Source organism: Bos taurus, chromosome 11 (assembly GCF_002263795.3).
Source record: "Bos taurus isolate L1 Dominette 01449 registration number 42190680 breed Hereford chromosome 11, ARS-UCD2.0, whole genome shotgun sequence".
Classification (NCBI taxonomy): Eukaryota; Metazoa; Chordata; class Mammalia; order Artiodactyla; family Bovidae; genus Bos; species Bos taurus.
The window spans coordinates 7265919-7285840 of NC_037338.1; the positions used below are offsets into that span (position 1 = coordinate 7265919).

Sequence of the window (19922 nt, forward strand, 5' to 3'; positions counted from 1 at the left end):
CCTGGGAAGCCTTGTTACAGCAGCCCTAGGGAACTAACATAGAAGGCAGTGTGGCCAAGCTGCCCTGGAGCGGGGCATGAGGGCCTGTGAGCAGAGGGGCCGTTGCATGCCCCCCTCATGGTCCTTCCCCTCCGTTAGTAGAGTTCACTAGATGAAGCCACCCAGATGAAGACTGGTAACACTTGAAGTACTTTCAGAAATGTTGCTCTCTGCCAACTCACATTCCAAAGACAAAACCTGTGCTGGGCTGGATAACACTCTGGACCTTCATGTGCAAATGGACAGCAAAAAGTGTATGAATTGATTCCATCCTGACTCCGGAGAGCAATAAAAGACTTTCATTGTTTATTATGGAGCCTGTGTTGAAGGGTGCATTCAGAGCCAGAGGAAATCAATTGATAATGACACCAAACTCAGCGAAGAGGCTGGCGCGAAGCAGGTGCTCCGTGCTTTAAAGCTGTATTATACTTCTTGGGGCTGCCCAGGTAGTTTAGTGGTAAAGAAACCCCTGCCGATGCAGGAGACACAAGAGATGCAGTTTTGATCCCTGGGTTGGGAAGATCCCCTGGAGGAGGGCATGGCAACCCACTCCAGTATTCTTGCCTGGAGAATCCCATGGACAGAGAAGCCTGGGGGCTACAGTCTATAGGGTCACACAGAGACAGACACAACTGAGCAAAGGACAGATTGTACTTACTCCCTGAAGCCGAACAGGTTTAAATGATTTGGAATGCATATAATCTTTCGCAGCTGTGTCAATATTTCTTCTTATGCAATTTATTGTGGTGTATTATTCAACTAGACCCAAAGTTAAGAATCTGTGTGTAAACCAACGATGTATAAAGTAGATAACTAATGAGAACCTACTGTACAGCACAGTGGGCAGAAAAGAATTAAGGTACAATCTGTTTATAGAACATGGGTTAAGCTAAGCTTGAAAATGCACTCCAGTATACAGTAGGTGTAGACACATAGGTTTTGATTCCACTCATACGAGGTACCTAGAATAGGCGACTAATCCATAGAGTCAGAAAGTATATTAATAGATTGTGTGGCTGGGGACTTAGTGTTTATTAGGGACAGAGTTTAAATTTAGGATGGTGGAAAATTGGGAAATGGATGATGGTGAGAGTTGCAGAACAATGTGAATGTACTTAGTACCACTGACTGCTACTGCTAAGTCACTTCAGTCATGTCCGACTCTGTGTGACCCCATAGACAGCAGCCACCAGTCTCCCCCGTCCCTGGGATTCTCCAGGGAAGACCACTGGAGTGGGTTGCCATTTACTGAACTGTACAGTTAAACCTGGTCAAAATAGTATGTTTTATATTATGCGACTTTACCACAATAAAACAATTAAAAAAAAAAGAATCTGTGTGTAAACTGTTTTTCATTTGTTTCTTTAGAATTAATTTCATTAATTTTAATGAATAATTTAAACAAATTAACATCTGAACTCATGGTAAGGACTGGCTGGTATTACTAGCTGGAAGATTTATGTAGATGACTTTGTAAAGGCTACCTTGATTTCTTTTTCTTTTTTCTAAGATGCTTAAAATTTTTTTTAATTTATTTTTATTTTTCCCCAAACTTTAAACTTTTTATTTTGTATTGGGGTGAAAAAAAATGTGGAACTCTTCACAAATTTGCATGTCATCCTTGAGCAGGGGCAGTGCTGATCTTCTCTGTGTCATTCCAATTTTAGTATATGTGCTGCCAAAGCAAGCACGACTGTTTCTCATTTCTAATTTAAGTCTACTTTCCTTTTTCTCATTTTCTTTTCATCTAGGTCTTGTATAACATCTTAATTGCCTTCACGAAGATGCACAAATTTGAAGACATAGAACCCGTGGACATTTTGGCTGGATGTGCCCGCTTCGTCATCGTTGGGTGCGGGGGGGCATTTTTTGGCGTCATCTTTGGATTCATTTCTGCGTTTATCACCCGCTTCACCCAGAACATCTCTGCGATCGAACCCCTCATCGTCTTCATGTTCAGCTACCTGTCCTACCTAGTGGCCGAGACACTCTACCTCTCTGGCATCCTGGCGTGAGTACAAACGGAGGACCCACTCCCATCCCATAAGGAGAGTTTAGGACCACATCTTGTGGACCAGAATTGGGAAGGGCCCGACTTCTAAAGCTAGTCCTCAAAAGCGATGCAGGAGGATTCAGGTTTCTTGAACTTCTGTCAAATCCAGTTCAGGTCCTTTGCCAAACAAATGTTCTCCCCAGCACCTGCGCTTGCTCTGTCCTGGTGATTTGCCTGAAGACAGCTTGCTTAGCAAGTTTATAATGCTCAGAAAAGCTGGTGCGGAGATGAGCTGGGAGAGGTTCAAGGTTAAGGTCTCACTTCAGTTGTTACCTTTTTTCCTTGAAAAATGCATTATTTTAAAGGGAAGCATTGGAGAAGGCAATGGCACCCCACTCCAGTACTCTTGCCTGGAAAATCCCATGGACGGAGGAGCCTGGTGGGCTGCAGTCCATGGGGTCGCTGAGGGTACACAACTGAGCGACTTCACTTTCACTTTTCACTTTCATGCATTGGAGAAGGAAATGGCAACCCACTCCAGTGTTCTTGCCTGGAGAATCCCAGGGACAGGGGAGCCTGGTGGGCTGCCGTCTATGGGGTGGCACAGAGTCGGACATGACTGAAGTGACTTAGCATAGCACAAAAGGAAGCATGCCAGGAACTACTGTCATTCCTGGACTCTGCTTTCTGCTCTTTCACTTAAGTCATGTCATTGCTCCAGGACTGGTCAGTGTGGAGTAAAACTCAAGAGATAGGATAAGACTAGAAATTCAGATTTTTTTTTCTAATGAAAATGTTTTTGAAATGTTTATCCTTGTTTAGATCTTGGAATCAGGCTTCTCAACTTGATTTATTATATTTGATCACGTTGCCTTTTTAAAAATGACATTATCCTCATACCCAGATCCTTGGGCACACTTTTATTGTATAGAAGTATTTATTTTGATTACATACAGTAGTGTAAAGTCTAGGCAGCTTCCCTAGTGGTTGAGACGGTAAAGAATCTGCTTGCAATGCAAAAGACCCGGATTCATTCTCTGGGTTGGGAAGATCCCCCAGAGAAGGGAGTGTCTACCCACTCTAGTTATTCTTGCCTGGAGAATCCCATGGACAGGGGAGCCTGGCGGGCTACAGTCCACGGGATCGCATAGAGATGCATACAACTGAGCAACTGACACTTTTCCTTTCGCTTTCACAAAGTCTAGGCACTCATCAGTCTTTCTCCTTAAAAGTGAATGTGGCTGGACCTAGAGTCTGTTGTACAGAGTGAAGTAAGACAGAAAGAGGAAGACGAATATCTTATACTAACTCATATGTGTGGAATCTAGGAAATGGTACTGATGAGTCTGTCTGCAGGGCAGTAATAGAGCTGCAGACAGAGAGAACAGATGTGTGTACACACATGGGGAAGGAGAGGGTGGGAAGAATTGGGAGAGTAGCATTGACGTATGTAAATGGCCTGCGTAAACATAGCGGGAAGCTGCCGTTGCACAAGCAGCTCAGCCTAGTGCTCTGTGGCGACCTGGGGGGCGGGGATGGGTGGGGGGTGGTGGGAGGAAAGACCAAGAGGCAGGGGATATCTGTACACTTAGGGCGGGTTCACACTGTTGTACAGCAGAAAACAACACAACATTGTAAAGCAGTTATATTCCAAGTATAAATAACTAAATACCATCAGCGAAAGGAAATTTCTAGTTCTCATCAGGAAGTCGCAAGTTGAAAATTAAGTAATGATTCTGCCAATTTATTCAAATTAATGTATTTGGCTCATATAACCTCTCTTGCATTTTTGAAACCCACCTGATTTATTTGATACAATATACTAAAAGTATACATATATTTTGAAGAATAAAACCTACTATGTACTGAAAAAAAATTGAGCAAACTACTAAGGCAAAGCAAATCCTTTCTTTCCTTTCCAAACTTGCTAAGTGGCTCTAGAATGAAGCATTTTAAGTGAAAATGTTCTCATTAAATTTTTGTAGGGAACATTATCGTATGAGGGGTCTTGCTGAATTATTCTTTCTGGGCAACTGCACTGGCTTTGTTTTGGTTTAAGGCAAGTGAAGCTGGGGGTAAGAGATAGGGCTGACATAGCTTTTGATGAGAGCAAGATAGAAACAGTCCTGCTTCTGGCTCCTGCATGAAGTATGCAGCATTTTGTTTTCTGGAAACCATGCCACTCCCACCTTCCCCCATCACAGTCAATTTGTGCAGACCCCTTGGGTAGTGAGAAGAAGAAGAAAGAAAATGAACATTTGCAGTTGGAGATGTTCTGTCTGGATAAAAACAGGATTTGTGTCTCTGTGCCATCACGGGCTTCCCAGGTAGCTCAGTGGTAAAGAATCCGCCCACCAATGCAGGAGACGCAGGGTTGGGAAGATCCCCTGGAGGAGGAAATGGCAAACCACTCCAGTACTCTTGCCTGGGAAAAGCCCATGCACAAAGGAGCCTGAGGGGTTACAATCTATGGGGTCACAAAGACATCAGACACAACTGAGTGACTGAGCACCCACACACACCATCACCAAAAGAGGATTCTCCAGTGAGGGGCAAGGTCCTGTGGCTTCTCTCTGTTCCTGCTGCAGAATCACAGCCTGTGCGGTGACCATGAAAAAGTATGTGGAAGAAAACGTGTCCCAGACCTCATACACGACTATCAAATACTTCATGAAGATGCTGAGCAGCGTCAGCGAGACCCTGATCTTCATCTTCATGGGCGTGTCCACCATTGGAAAGAACCACGAGTGGAACTGGGCTTTTATCTGCTTCACCCTGGTCTTCTGCCAGATCTGGAGGGCCATCAGTAAGACATGGCAAGCCCCACGGAGTCCTACCTGCTTCTCTTTTTATTTTTCTTATTCCTTCCTGCAAGGTTAAAGCATAAGCAATGAGATGATGCCAACTGGTTTAACTGGTTGGGGGTGGGGGTAGAGGGGTTGGGTACCTTATGGTGACCAGGAATGTTCTCTGGTTCGTTCCTCAATCAGTTCAAAATAATTACTAGCTGATAAGTGTTTGCACTAAAACAAAGCTGGAGCCAGAGCACTTTTATTTTTTTAATTGAGGAGAGAAATTTCACAAAGACACATTTAAATATAACTCAGTACATTTACCTTTTGCTCATCACATCTTTGCCAATTTGTACCTTCTTGCACCTTAAATTAGATATAGATTATAAACTGCAGGCTCTCTTTTACACTTTTGTTACAGGAAAAGTGAAATCTCACAAATTGTAGTCTATAGAAGGCAAATCCTGCTAGAAAACAACCTCCTAAATATTATAGATGGTTTTAGTCAAGGATTGAGTATGATGTATAGAAAACAAAGGAAGTGGATCCTTTCTTTTTTAAAAAAAAAATGCTTTGTAAAGGCAACTCTGCAATGTAACTCATTGTCTGTAGTTCAGTCCCTAAGTCCTGTCCAAATCCCTGTGATCCCGGGGACTGCTGCATGCTGGGCTCCCCTGTCCGACCATCCCTATCAAATATGCATCATTTAAAAACACGAGATGTCTTGTCAAAGGCCTTTTAATTTAACTTGTATATTTGTTTCTGGAATTAGTAAGAACACTCATTACTGAACTATAAGATTTCCTTTGATTAGAAGCAGTTATATTTTAAAATGGTTTTGACCAATATTTGATGCATTTTTACATGACTTTGATAGGTAATTTCAAGCCAATTACTCAGAGAGAAATTAGGAGAAATGGCTGATAACTCATCTTGAATATATCCATTCTAAATTCAGAATGGTTTTTAGGATGTAGGAAAGAATAACAAGAATGCAGAAATATTAAAAACATTCATAAAAGTAACTCTGAATATGTGTGCCTTGGGTCTTCAGAGGAGATGAGAATTAAGAATACTCTGATATAAATTTATAATCTCACATCAAGCCTTATCACTAATTAGCTATTTGACCTTGGGAAGACAGTTACCTGTGCTTCCCAGGTGGTGCAGCGGTTAAGAATCCGCCTGCCAATGCTGGAGATGTGAGTTCAATCCCTGGGTTGGGAAGATACCCTGGAGAAGGAAATGGCAACCCACTCCAGTATGCTTGCCTGGAGAATCCCATAGACGGAGGAGCCTGGTGGGCTACAATCCATCACAAAGAGTTGGAGGCAACTGAGCACACATACAGAAGGTTAACTCCTGGAAAGCTTCTTCCCCAACCACAAAACAGTGTACGTGGACAAATTTCTTAGGTCCTTTTAAGTTCTAATACTGCAGGGACCTACAGAGTCAAGTTAATGTCAAGAGGAGCATCAGATTCAGAGCTTCAGCCCAGCCAACAGGAATAGAAACCATCTAGGAGATTAATGTTGCAGAGACCTCATCATGGTTGACCCTTGGTGACCATCCAGCCCAGCTCCTGTATTTTCCATCCAAGGGAAATGATGGAACAGTTCCCAAGAAAATGACCTGGCCACATCAGGGTGAGGGACAGAGCCAGGTGTCAGAGTCCAGCTCTCTGGCTACTACCTGACTCATCGTAGCTAAGAATAGTTCTCACTCACGAAGGGTTATAACATAGAAGGTCATGTTTTCTGTTATTTATAAATATTGAGTTTATTGAACTTTACCTCCATCTTCTGATATAAATACTGTCAGCATCTCCATAAAGCAGGTGAGGACACTGAGTATCTGACAAGATTAAGACACTTGTCCAAGGTCGCATGACTAGCCTGTGGAGGAGCCGGGACAAACAAAGCAAAATGAAAAACATTAAATTGCATTATCTCCTGCATTTTCAATGTCCCTACTATCAAAGGATGCTAGGAAAGAATAACAAGAAGGTGGGAATATTTAAATTATTCATAAAATTAACTCTGAATATGCGTGCCTATTGGATCTTCAGGGGAGAAAAGAATTAAGAATACTCTGATATAAATTTATAATGTCACATCAAGTCTTGTCACTATCACTAACTAGTCATTTGACCTTGGTGATGGTGGTGGTGGTTCAGTAGCTAGGGCATGTCCGACTCTGTAACCCCGTGAATTGTAGCACACCAGGCTCCTCTGTCCTCCACCATCTCCCAGAGTTTGCTCAAATTCTGGTCTCTTGAGTTGGTGATATTATTTGATCTTGAGCGGACAGTCAACTACTCAAAAACTTCTACCCCAAGCACACAATGGTGGGTGTGGACCAATTCATTAGGTCCCTTTCAGTTCTAATACTACAGCGATCTATAGGGCAGTAGAGTTAGTGTCAAGGATGCTTGCTGAGATGTCTGTGTCATTAGAAGTCACATGAGGATACCGAGTGCTTTATTATTCTCTGATTAGGAGCTTAAGTGAAGGGACTGCTCTCACCAGGAAATCCTGCATTGGTTGTAACTCAGCCGTGTGGGCCACTGGGAGATGGAGAAAGATGTGATAGACAAGACCTGTTTCCAATAAGCTCTTCCACCCTCCATTTCCACTTACTGACAGTAAGAAGCCCCCTGGTGACCCCTTGCCAACTTCCCTTCTTGTTTGCATTGAGTTTCAAGAAGAACCAAATCACCCACACAAGCTCTGCTCACCTGCAGAGAACCCCCCAGGCACTGCGAGGGCCCCTCTCACCTTCAAAGTCACACACCTCCTCTGCTGACTCAGTGAGAGTAGGAGTTGATAGAAAGGCTTGTACCCTCCAAGTAATACCATTGCTTTTCTTAATTTTGAAAGGCAGAGCAAAGTTTACGAAAATGGATTAGAAAATAGATGCCATTTCTTATAGCAAAAGAATCAAGATGTATTCCTCTAAATACACAGACGTGCTCAGTCACTGAGTCTTGTCCCACTTTATGTGACCCCATGGACCGTAGCCCACCTGGCTCCTCTGTCCATGGTATTGTCCATTATTGTAAGAATAATACCATGGGCTGCCATGTCCTTCTTCTCGATCTTCCCAAGCCAGGGGAAGCCCTCGTCTCCTGCATTGCAGGCTGATTCTTTACCACTGAGCCACCTGGGAAATCCCAAATACACACACACACGAAAACACACACATTTGTGAGCATCCCTGTCGGGAACAAGACTTCTGACTTGAAGCACTGCTGTGCCACAACTAGCCGAGAAGTGAAAAGCTTTGTAAGCTGATCTGTTGGGCTCAGACAGCTGTGGGTGTGATGGAATTCAGTTGCCTTGCTTGGGGGCGCGTGGCATGACCTGTATTTACTAGTGCTGCTGTGTCTCTGCTCATTCATGACCCTCTCCTCTAATACATATTCTCCCCCTTCTAGGCGTGTTTGTTCTCTTCTATGTCAGTAACCAGTTTCGGACTTTCCCCTTCTCCATCAAGGACCAATGCGTAATTTTCTACAGTGGTGTCCGAGGAGCTGGAAGTTTTTCCCTTGCGTTTTTGCTTCCTCTGTCTCTTTTTCCTAGGAAGAAATTGTTTGTTACTGCTACCCTAGTCGTTATATATTTTACTGTATTTATTCAGGTTGGTAGATTTCTTTCCTATTTGAAATGTCTATTCCTCTCAGGATTGTGTGTTAAATTAATAAAATACCAAGACAAGGATACTGTTATCTGATTTTCAGATATGTGTTCAATACTGAAACTAAATTCCCAAATATGTCTAGATCATGTTTTGGGTCATCCCGGAAACTCTAAATTTTGATGACTTTTGAATAATAAAATCAAAATGTTCTTAGGTACAGGTAAATGATAGCACCTCTAATGTGTATTACTGAAAATAAGATTCCAGTTAGTACTAGTTTTTATTTTAACTGGAATTAGTGCTTAGCAAACTAATGGGAGTTTATTTTAAAGAATGAAACTATGTCCTTGGTTTAAAATAGAATACCTGTTTTTATTGCAGAATTTAAAAACATTAAATAAGAACTAAAGTAAACACTGGAGCATTTATTCAGGAGAAACTAGTATAAAACAAAGCTATAAAAATGGGGAGTCCCCATAGCTTTGCTAATAGATTCGTGGTCTCTACAGTGACAATCTTTGCTACAACAAAACCTTTATTTTGTTGTTTACAACATAGGGAATCACAGTTGGCCCTCTGGTCAGGTATCTGGATGTTAGAAAGACCAATAAAAAAGAATCCATCAACGAAGAACTCCATACTCGTGTAAGTCATCTCTTGGTCATGATTAATAAGTTAGTAAGACGTGCCTTCTTGGTCGCCTATGGGAGTTGGTTTAGAGGTGTGGATATGTCACTAGACGTGGCCTCTTCCCTCTCCAGCTCCACCAGCAGTGTCGCTGAAGGAAATTATCACAAACTCAGTTGCTTTCATCTTACAGTTATTATCTTATAGTTCTGGAGGTCAGAAGTTCATAGTGAGTCTCACTGGGATGAAATCAAGATCTTGCAGGACTGACTTTCTTTCTGAAGGTTCTAGGAAAGGGTCTGTTTTTTTCTAGATTTTTTTTGTTTTGTTTTCCATATAGGCCATTATGGGCTTTCCTTGTGGCACCGATGGTAAAGAATCTGCCTGCAATGCAGGACACCCAGGTTTGATCTCCGGGCCGGGAAGATCCCCTGGAGAAGGGCATGGCAACCCACTCCAGTATTCTCGCCTGGAGAATCCCATGGACAGAGGAGCCTGGCATGCTTCAGTCCATGGGGTTGCAAAGCGTCGGACACAACTGAGCGACTATACAGCAACAAGTGGCTCTGGGGAATAGAAATGGGAACTAATGCACGGACGATGCACTGTGAGAAGCTTCGGTTCCTAATGAAGAGCATCGGGACAGTGGTTTCTCGTACGGCACAGTCACAGGTGAAGTACAGACAGTAACCGGGGGACACTCGGCACAGGCGCTGTCCTGGAGATTCAGGCTTCCAGCCACAGGCTTCGAGACCATTGACCCACATAATGTGTAGTTTTCCTTCATGTCTGAGAGTCCTTAACCCTGATGCTGGAAAAACTGATGAAGTCAAAGTCAGCGCAGAATTTCATGGCCAAAGTCACCCATGAAAATAAGATAATTTTAATTCCAGGAAATCCAAACCGAAAAATTTTCCAAGCCCATTTGGAAGTATTTAACAGCTGGGGATAAGGAGTGAGCGTTTTAAAAGAAGTATTCCTCTAAACACAGTGGAATACAGCCCGAGTGCTTTGGGCTTCCCTGGTGGTTCGGTGGTAAACAATCTGCCTGCCAGTGCGGGAGACACAGATTCCATCCCTGGTCCTGGAAGACCCCACCGGCCTCAGAGGAGCCTGTGCACTGCAAGTACCGAGCCTGTGCTCTAGACCTGGGAGCCGCAGCTACTAAAGCCTGCATGCCCTAGGGGCCGTGCTCTGCAACAAGAGAAACACCGCAATGAGAACACACGCTGCTACTAGAAAGAGGGGCCCCCAGCTGCCTCAGCCAGAGAAAAGACCAAGTGCCAGCAAAAACCCAGCACAGCCAACAGTAAATAATAAATACATGGAACTTAAAAAAAACTGCGCTTTAACCTGACTGAAGATTTTTGTCTCTGTCTTTATCCCCTCTATTCATTACATTAAGAAATGAGATAGTATACCTAAAATAATAGAACCTGGATATTTCACCCCTTTCGTATTTATCTCTTTTTATCACAAAAGATATAATTATTGGTAGAAAGTGCATAATTGTTTCAGAATTAATTGAGTATTTTCATCTACTTTCTCCCCACAATTTAGAAGCCATGATAAACTTCACTAATTAGATTATTTGTAAATTAATAAATTATAAAGAGATTGTGTTTTTCCCTAAATTCTTATAAACAATTTGGATAAAGCAAATGGAGTATAACTGGCGTGGATGGTGAAATGTAAATACTGAGACAAAAAGATCAGATAAAAACATATAATTCTGTCGTTATAATTTTGTTGCTCAGTCATGTCTGGCTCCTTTTGCAACCCCGTGGACTGTAGCCCACCAGGCTCCTCTGCCTATGGGAATTCCCAGGCAAGAATACTGAAGTAGGCTGCCATTTCCTTCTCCAGGAGGTATTATAATAGAATATCCATAAAACTATATTTTTAGAAACTGTATAAAAGGGCACTGGCATTTTCTTTTCTTTTTGCAATGAAATTAGAGCGATGATTGGTTATTAGGCTTTATATCCATGTCATTTCAGTAATGAGAATCTTCCTTGATCATTCTAGAAAGATAGTATTCATAGCAAAGCAAGTACCTTGTTTTCCTTGGAAGTCATATGCTTTATTGAAGAACTTATCTACAGAGCCTTTGAATTATGAAACTTGGTGGCATTACTGGGAAAGGCATTGTAAGCTTCGGTTCTATCAACAGAGTGATAGAAAAGAAGATATGAGCTAGGAAACCAAAGCCTCCTTTGTTTTTCACCGTGTGTTAACTTTCCTTGTGTGTCTTGTAGGGTTAATGCTTCACTAGCAATCATTTTTCTGTGTTTGTTGTCAGCTGATGGACCACCTGAAAGCTGGAATTGAAGATGTGTGTGGGCAGTGGAGCCACTACCAAGTGAGAGACAAGTAAGAGACAGCTTTCAGCCCCGAGGAGGGGTAGACGTGACGTGGGGAACCGCGGAAGCTTCCCCTGGAAGCTGAGCATGAAATTCGAGAGAACCCCGAGGAAGGGGGCCAGGAAGACAAAGGGCCCGGGAGTCATGGCATATAGGAAGCAGGAAGAAGTCCTGGGAAGTGGACTCCCAGCGGGTGGAGGCGGTGAACTTGGATCTGAGTGCTTTAGAGAGAATTAGTACAACCTGCTTCCCAGGTGGCTCAGCGCTAAAGAATCCACCTGCCAATGCAGGAGATGTGGGTTCGATCCCTGGCTCAGGAAGATCCCCCTGGAGAAGGAAGTGTCAACCCACTCCAGTATCCTTGCCTGGAATATCCCATGGACAGAGGAGCCTGGCGGGCTACAGTCCATGGAGTACAAAGAGTTGGACAAGGCTGAGTGACTGAGCATGCATGGGCATGTTATAACAGAGGCAAATGCATAAACTATATAATAATGTGGGAGTGCATTTGGAAAATAAGTGAGGCAGAGAATGCAGAGAAGAATGCAAGCCTGCCAAGCATCAGCAATAGCAGTGTATTTCCAAGCAGTGTATCTCCCTTGCAAAGGCAAGGCAGAGCATGTCCCGGTTTGGATATGGTCAGAAAGATGAGACAAGGTGAAGGATAGGAAAGACAAGGATGCACTTTTACAGTGCAGAGTCCAGCATCTCTGTACAGCCATTGATACTATAAAGTTCAATTTGATCTTTAAGACTCATATCAAAAGGCTATTTATTAAGTAGGAGCATAGCCATACTTGGACTTCGGAAAGCAAACTACACAGTGATGTGGAAGCTGGATTAGAAAGAGAAAAATTAAATGGGGAGACACATTGCATTGACAGATATACACTACCATGTGTGAAACAGCCAGCGGGAAGCTGCTGTGCAGAACAGAGAGCTTGGCTGGTGCTCTGTGATGACCTAGAGGGTGGGATGTGGGGGTGGGAGGGAGGCTCGAGAGGGAGGCGATATATTTTACTATATGAATGGTGAGTATATTAACCCGATATTTTAAAGCAATTATACTCCAATAAAAAGAAAGAGGGGAATTATCTGTCACACCAGTTATCTCTCACATGATCTCCTTAACTGTCCTGTGTTCTTATGCTCATTTTAAAGATGAGCAAACCAACTCTAAGAAGTCAATTAACCTGCCGTACAGTGGAACCTGGATGTGCATTTAGGTCTGTTGTTTTCAATGAGCCACAAAGTTTCCAGACTAGTGAAGGTCAAGAATTAGAAGAAGGGATATTGAAATACTTCTGGGGGAGATATGCTTGCTATGACATCAGAAAAGGAAGATGAAGCAAGGGAAAAATGAGAATGACCATCTGATCTTCAGATAGTGAGCAGAGGGAGGTAACAATATCATGGTTAAGTTTATAGAATGTAGAAGAATGTTCAGAGTTAATAGCAGATTCTGCTTAAGTGTCCCATACTCACTTAACCCCTTTTGGAACTGAGTTTCAAGTTCAGGAGGAAATCGTGACTGTGATAGAGATTGTGAATTGTCAGTATTTGGTACCCAAAGATGTGGATGTGGCTGAGATGCCTGGGATCCTGGGAATAGGGGAAGCTCCCTGAGGACAGGAGTTGGAGAAGCTTTCCTTTTTTTCCTTTCTCCTTTCCTCTGAGGCAGGAAAGGGAGAGGAAGAACAGAGGAGCCTGGGAAGAAGTCATGAGAAAGGCTAGAAGGGAAGCAGGGCATGCTGGGTTTATAGGAAGTGGCCACCAAGCCGACCATCAGGAGGAGCCAGTGGCTAACAGCACAAGGGCAATGGCGACCACTGGTCTTGACCAGGACAAGGTCAAAGTGAGCCCAGGTTGAGAAACTCAGACAAGTTCTGATAGTTGAGTGACCAATGGCAATAGACTGAGGAATAAACAGAAACCACTGCTTCTCATGAAGAAGGCTGAGGGATGACCCTGTTGGAGCCAGAGTGAGCCTGGTATGAACCAAACACAGATCACAGAGCCCATGAGTCAGACCCTGCTCAATCCAGAGGAGCTTTGGCTGATTAAGAGTCCATTCACCCCACAGACCAGGAGACCAGGTGACATTCCAGCAACCCAGGAAATAAAGCAGCAGATACATTACTCTTTGAATGGAAGATGGATGGAGGTATTGAAAATTCCTCCTCCAAACAAATGGCTGACACTGAAGGCCCCACATTCTCTGAGTGGCTGAGTCTAATGGGTCAGCCCGAGCTTTGAGACAATGGTCAGCGGCCATCAGCGTCTGGCTTATTCAGATGCTCCGTCATTCAGGGTATATGTGGGCTCTCCCACCAGCCTCCACCTAATTGGCAGGATTCAAAATGATCTGCAGCATAATGAATGAAACTACTGTAACTACCAGGCTATTTAAACGTATGGGTTCTGGCTGAATAGGCCAGCATCGCTGTAAGTGCAGCTGCCACTATTACAGTTACCAGGATGGGCCAACAAAAGCCCCGATCAACCCCTCCTTTCTTCTCCCACAACTGGAACTGAACTGGTCTCTCCTGCTTCCCATCTAATGCCTACTTTTTGCCCTGATTATAGCTGTCCCTTCCTTTAGTTAGGTTGATTTTCAATGTATTCAGGCCATCTGGCCGTTCTTTCTTTATTTAAAAAAAAGTGTATGAATTCTATGATTAAAAAAAAAAAAAGTGTTCAGAGTCTATGAATTCCAGGCACTGTCCTGGTGTTTTTGAGAATAATACAGTTAAGTGGGAGTTTGTTTCAAGAAAAGTGTATATACTTACATAACATGACAGAGACTGAAGATTTCCAAAATTTTGATTTTCATTTTCAGGTTTAAGAAATTTGATCATAAATACTTACGGAAAATCCTCATCCGAAAGAATCTGCCAAAATCAAGCCTTGTTTCCTTGTACAAGAAGCTGGAAATGAAACAAGCAATTGAGATGGTGGAGTCGGGGGTTCTAAGTTCTACAGCCTTTTCCACCCCCCGTCGGTAAGTGACATTGCCCTTGATCTGGACTTTCAGTGTCAGAGTTACAGAGAGCAGTAGCTCATTGTTCTATTTAAAGGTGATCCTAGGAGTGAAGAGGCAGAGATACAACAAAGCAAAAATGAGATGAATAACATCTACATCTTGGCTCCTTGTAGCTTGGTCCATGCTCCATCGATTTCACCTAAAGTACTTTCTAGCAAGAAAAGGAGAGTTTTTTGACATCTTTCTTTGGGAGGGAGGGGCGAGTTAGTTTATAGAATATTTTTAGCACATTTTAGAAGTCTTTCTCTTCCTGGTCAGACATGTCTACCCTTTAAGCCCTGCTGGTGTGCCTCTGCTAGTCTTACATTGTCTTCTCCCATGAGTCGTCTCTTCCTGTCTTCTATGAAAGACCAGGTATGCATCCTAGGATGCTAACTGGGATTGGGGGATGAGGGGGTAGGAGCAAGAGCTGTGGTGATTGGTGGGATATTTAAAGAGAAGGCTGTGTTTGTAATTGTGTCTCAGGCAAAGATCTGTGGGAAGTTGGGAGATGGCTTGAGTCTATGTGAGACCAGCTGTGAGCAGGAGCATGGAGGGGCCAGGGGACCTTAGGGAGTTGGTAAAGAGGCAGTGTAGGGAGAGGTAAGTCTGGTACATACTGCATCATTATAAGAGGATCCCCTTTGAAACCTGGTGCTTCAGCCAGAGCACCTGGAAGGCGGTAGTCCCAAGAGCTGGTAGAAATTTTAGGCCTCTGATGGAGGCTTCCCAGGTGCTGCGGTGGTAAAGAATCTGCCTGCTGATGCAGGAGATATGGGTTCAATCCCTAGGTCAGGAAGATACCCTGGAGAATGGAATGGTGACTCACTCCAGTATTCTTGCCTGGGAAATCCCTTGGACAAAGGAGCCTGGTAGGCTACAGTCCAGGAGGTGGAAAAAAGTGGGGCATGACTGAGCACGTTGACATTGATCTGAATTTATAAGAACCCCTTCAGTGTCATAAGAATTATCCCACCCCCTACCAAGGATGCCCAGTTTTCCTCCAAGAAACAATGCACAAATTGGGGAAAGTAGTCACGATGTATATTTAGCATAAGTGACTCCAGCCTCTCCACCCTGGCATCTTTAGAAGATCAGGAATATCCACCTTCTCCTAACCTCCTCATGTTTGAAAAGCAAACAGACAAGAGATAAGAATCAACTTGTCCTCAATGCCTGAGTGTTATTTCTCACCCTTACTTGCTAATGAATCAGAAAAACCATCACCTTTCTTAAGTGGGAAAAATCCCAGTCTGGGGAAAAGATCTAAAGGAGCATCCCTGAGGGCGTCTCGGTATAAACAGAAAGCTTTCTGCCTTATTTCTTGGTGAGACTGCTTTTGTGGTTGGTTGGTTTGTTGGTGGGTTTTACATAGCTTTAAGGAAACTTCCGATCCTAAAATGAGAAGATGATGACAAATATTAATTGGCAGTGACGTGATGAGCCATATGAGAGCCTGAGACAGGAAGAAAAGTGGGAGATATTGATCTTGCCTTTGTTTAAAATGTTGCTATTTCATTCATCACTGATAATTTTGCATTTACTTTTATTTTCTACAGCATTGCACTCAAATCCTACATCACTTAATTCCTGAACTTTTGGGCATCCCCTTACCCGAAGTTTCCCTGGCAGCTCAGACAGTAAAGCATCTGCCTGCAATGCAGGAGACCTGAGTTTGATCCCTGGATCGGGAGGATCCCTTGGAGAAGGGAATGGCTGGCTACCCACTCCAGTATTCTTGCCTGGAGAATCCCCATGGGCAGAGGAGTCTGGTGGGCTATAGTCCAAGGGATGTCAAAGAGTTGGACACAGCTAAGCGACTAACACTTTCACTTTTTTTCACTTTTAATGCTCAACAGGAGAGGTGCAGGCAGTTTAGATCACGAGGAACATCCTCAAACATCTACTCACTAGTGATGTGAGGACTTGTCTGGGATAGGGGTGCTTATCTCAAATGAGACCAATCTGTTGTGTGCTAAAACATATTTTGGATCTCTGTATTATTTTGTATTGCTCATAAGCAGGTGACCTCAAGGCAAATTTTAATCCAGTTTCATTTGGAGGCTGTGTTTGGATTGAGTCAGTTATTTTTCTGACATTCAAGATTAGTAAGAGAGCCTTATAGCTTAGAGATACCCCCTCCTGTAGCCCAAACTAGTTAGTTAACCAAGGTGGGAGAGGTTTTTTAAAATCGATATTTACTACAAGTCTAGTATTTAAATTGCCTTCATTTGATCTCATCAGAAATCTGTAGGACATCAAGCAAAGAGGAATTCCTCTCCTAAGATCAAAGCAGCTAATTTCTTAAAAAACAAACCTTCATACAATAATAGGAAAAAGAAGTGTGTACTCAGCTCGCTTTTTGTGATTCTCTATGAGAGCATAACAACAAGACGCACACATATTTTTTTTCTTTAGAAGTTGAAGCAATTGTTCTCCAAGAGGTTAAGATTTCTAAACTCGGTGACCTTCAGGAGAACACTACCCCCAGAAGTTGTGTATGGCACGCTGTAGACGATGCTGATTCTAGGGAATTCCGTTACTTTTACATGCATTATTTTATTTGAGTCTCAAAACAACTCTATTGCATAGATAAGTATGTATTTGGATTATTATTCTAAATATGAGGCACCTTGCTTTACCCATGAGCAGTAAGCTCTTCAGAAACATCAGTGGGTGGAGGCTCAAGCTGATTAAAAAAATATGTGGTTGCTATTAAAGCGCTAGTGGTAAAGAATCTGCTTACGAGTGCAGGAGACATAAGAGATTCCGGTTCGATCCCTGGGTCAGGAAGATCCCCTGGAGGAGGGCATGGCAACCCACTGTAGTATTCTTGCCTGGAGAATCCCATGGACAGAGGAGCCTGGCAGGCTCAGACACTGCTGAAACAACTCAGCACACAAAGAGATATTAAAATATTTATAATAAACACATAGGCATAAACACTACAGCTATATGACTTCCAAATATTGTCTTTAAAAACTCCCAAATACTTATAAGGTCATTTATTAAAAAAAAAAAAGCACATATTGGTTGATTATAATTTAAGAATTTTTCAATTGATCACATATTGCCAGGTATAGGTTTATAGTCGTACATGCTGACACCAAAGGCTCTAGAATGAAGATTCTCACACTGTGTTCACTTCTGTGATGGAATATCGTCTTGTGGGGAGCCGGGGCCACGATGAGTCCTCACTCATCCTCAGTGATGGCCACTTTGGTGACCTTTCTGAAAAGACACGAGGCAGCCACACACAGAGAAGAGCTGTTGGTACCACTGTTTACTCAGTGAGCACGTCCTTTGGTCAACATACATTTTCCTGGATTTCATGTATAAAGCTACTAAAGGAGCATGGATTCTTCCAGATAAATCCAGATATGTTCGATCTTTTGGGACTTCAGATTATGGCATGAATATAACATCTACTAGATTTCATACCTACATTGCTGTGTTTAGAATTGAGACCTCTTTTTAAAAATAAATTTATGTATTTATTGTTATTTTTGACCACTCTGGGTCTTCCTTGCTGTGCGTGGGCTTGTCTCTAGCTGTGGAGATCAGGGACCACTCTCCAGTGGTGGTGCTTCTCATCGCACCGGCTTCTCTTGCTGTGGAGCCCCGGCTCGAGTGCATGCAGGCTTCAGTACTTGTGATGCACAGACTTAGTTGCTGCATGGCATGTGAGATCTTCCAGGCCTAGGGATCAAACCCATGTCCCCTGCATTAGCAGGCAGATTCTTAACCACTGAACCACCAGGGAAGTCCTGAAAATTCTTTTTACATTATTAGAGCCTCTGATTTTTTTTAAAAAGATTAAGAGAAATCTGAACCTTTCATTCAAACACATTTACACCCCAGTTTTCCCAGTTTGATCTGAATGGCCATGAAATTACCAGTGACCTTTTCTTTAAGGTGATTAAGACTTCCTTTCTGTCTTCTTCCAGTGCCAAGCGTCTTTTAGTTTATAATTTTACTTTTCTGACCTAGAGATTACTAACATTCAGTTTTTCTGTGGTTTTTATCTTTTCTGTGGTCATGATATGATCATTTCAGGGGTGATTTTGCTAATGAAGTAGCAGGTAGGAAAATGTATGCATCACCGTGCTTGGGTCAGTAATTCTTCCTTATAATTTTCTAGCTACAGCTTCTCAGTGTGGATTAATAAGAGGCAGTGCCTCTGGGATCCCTGCATTATATACCCAACCAGCAACCTAAATGGGCTTTAACTCAATCTGATCCTTCCCAAAATGGTTAATTATAAACTGGGGAGAATGCCAAATTAGATCTCCTATCTCAGGTTTAACTTTATCATTTCCTTTACCCATGGTTTTTCCCTCTTTGGTCAGTTTATTATGAACACAAGAAGTGGAACTCTTTGATTAGCTGTAGTTTCTGTTTAGCAATAGATTCCTTCCACCATAATAAAGGAATGTGTGCAGATGCGGATTGTGGGAACACGTGGGTGTATCTACATCAGAGTGAATTTTGTTTGAAGGACATTTAGGTTGAAATAGCCTGATAATATTGTTTAAATCACTGAGGGTGGTAACGGAACACCAATACTGTTGATATTTTCAGCTCTGATATATAGAAACTGATTTCACTGATTTAATAGAAAGGTATTAGTCCGTTGGCAGATTGCATTGCTAAGTAAATGCTGGCGTCCTGTGGTTTTTCAGGATTCAAATGGTTGAAATCCTTTTACCGGTTGTACATTATTTACAAAATGTCTTTGCTATTTATTGGCAATGACGCTACTGTTTGAGGGGGGAAAGGACTTAAAAAGTGGCCTGTATTGAAAGCATTAACTACTCATCTTTACGATCAATTATCCTAAGACCTTTAGAAGCATGTAATAAAGAATCCACCTGCCCATGCGAGGGATGCAGGTTTGATCACTGAGTTGGGAAGATCCCCTGGAGAAGGAAATGACAACCCACTCCAATATTCTTGCCTGGGAAATCCCATGGACAGAGGAGCCTGGCGGGCTGCAGTCCATGAGGCCTCAGAGAGTTGGACACAACTGAGCATGCACGCATACGTGGAGAATAGTAAATCAGCACACGTGTGCATTTCGAAAAACTGCAGCTAGAAAAGAAAAAAAAATCACAACTCCTTAAGGGTTTATACCAAGATGTCAAGGGAGGTGACAGTATTAAAAGATAGATTTAATTTTCCTTAGTTCTCTCCTTTTTTGTTCATATGTTCTACAGTGAGCATATATGATTCATACAGTAAGTTTTTAGGAATTACAACCTCTAGACTCAAGTGATTGAAATTGAATATGTATGTCACACGAGAATTCTGCACATAGCGATGTCATGACTGAGAACCTCCGAGGACAATTGTGCATTGTTGGCTAACCTGGCCCTGACTTAGCTTTTGAGCCCTTTTAGGAGGGGGTGGGGGGTGGAGGTGCTCATGGTCAAGGAGGCCAGAAGTCA

At 42.7% G+C, this 19922-nt stretch overlaps 1 protein-coding gene and 1 non-coding gene across 2 annotated transcripts in view; one reads left to right on the forward strand and one right to left on the reverse strand.

Moving 5' to 3' along the window:
- Positions 1 to 19922, forward strand: part of SLC9A4 (solute carrier family 9 member A4) — a 56378-nt gene that overhangs the window by 24709 nt on the left and 11747 nt on the right. The window contains exons 3-8 of the mRNA XM_002691184.7: positions 1791 to 2050; positions 4621 to 4838; positions 8261 to 8463; positions 9022 to 9108; positions 11393 to 11463; positions 14293 to 14454. Coding sequence (XP_002691230.2) covers positions 1791 to 2050; positions 4621 to 4838; positions 8261 to 8463; positions 9022 to 9108; positions 11393 to 11463; positions 14293 to 14454 — 1001 coding nt within the window. The remainder of the gene's footprint in view (positions 1 to 1790; positions 2051 to 4620; positions 4839 to 8260; positions 8464 to 9021; positions 9109 to 11392; positions 11464 to 14292; positions 14455 to 19922) is intronic.
- On the reverse strand, positions 1624 to 1730 carry LOC112448964 (U6 spliceosomal RNA). The gene has a single exon (XR_003037413.1). It is a non-coding gene; the product is annotated as a U6 spliceosomal RNA (small nuclear RNA).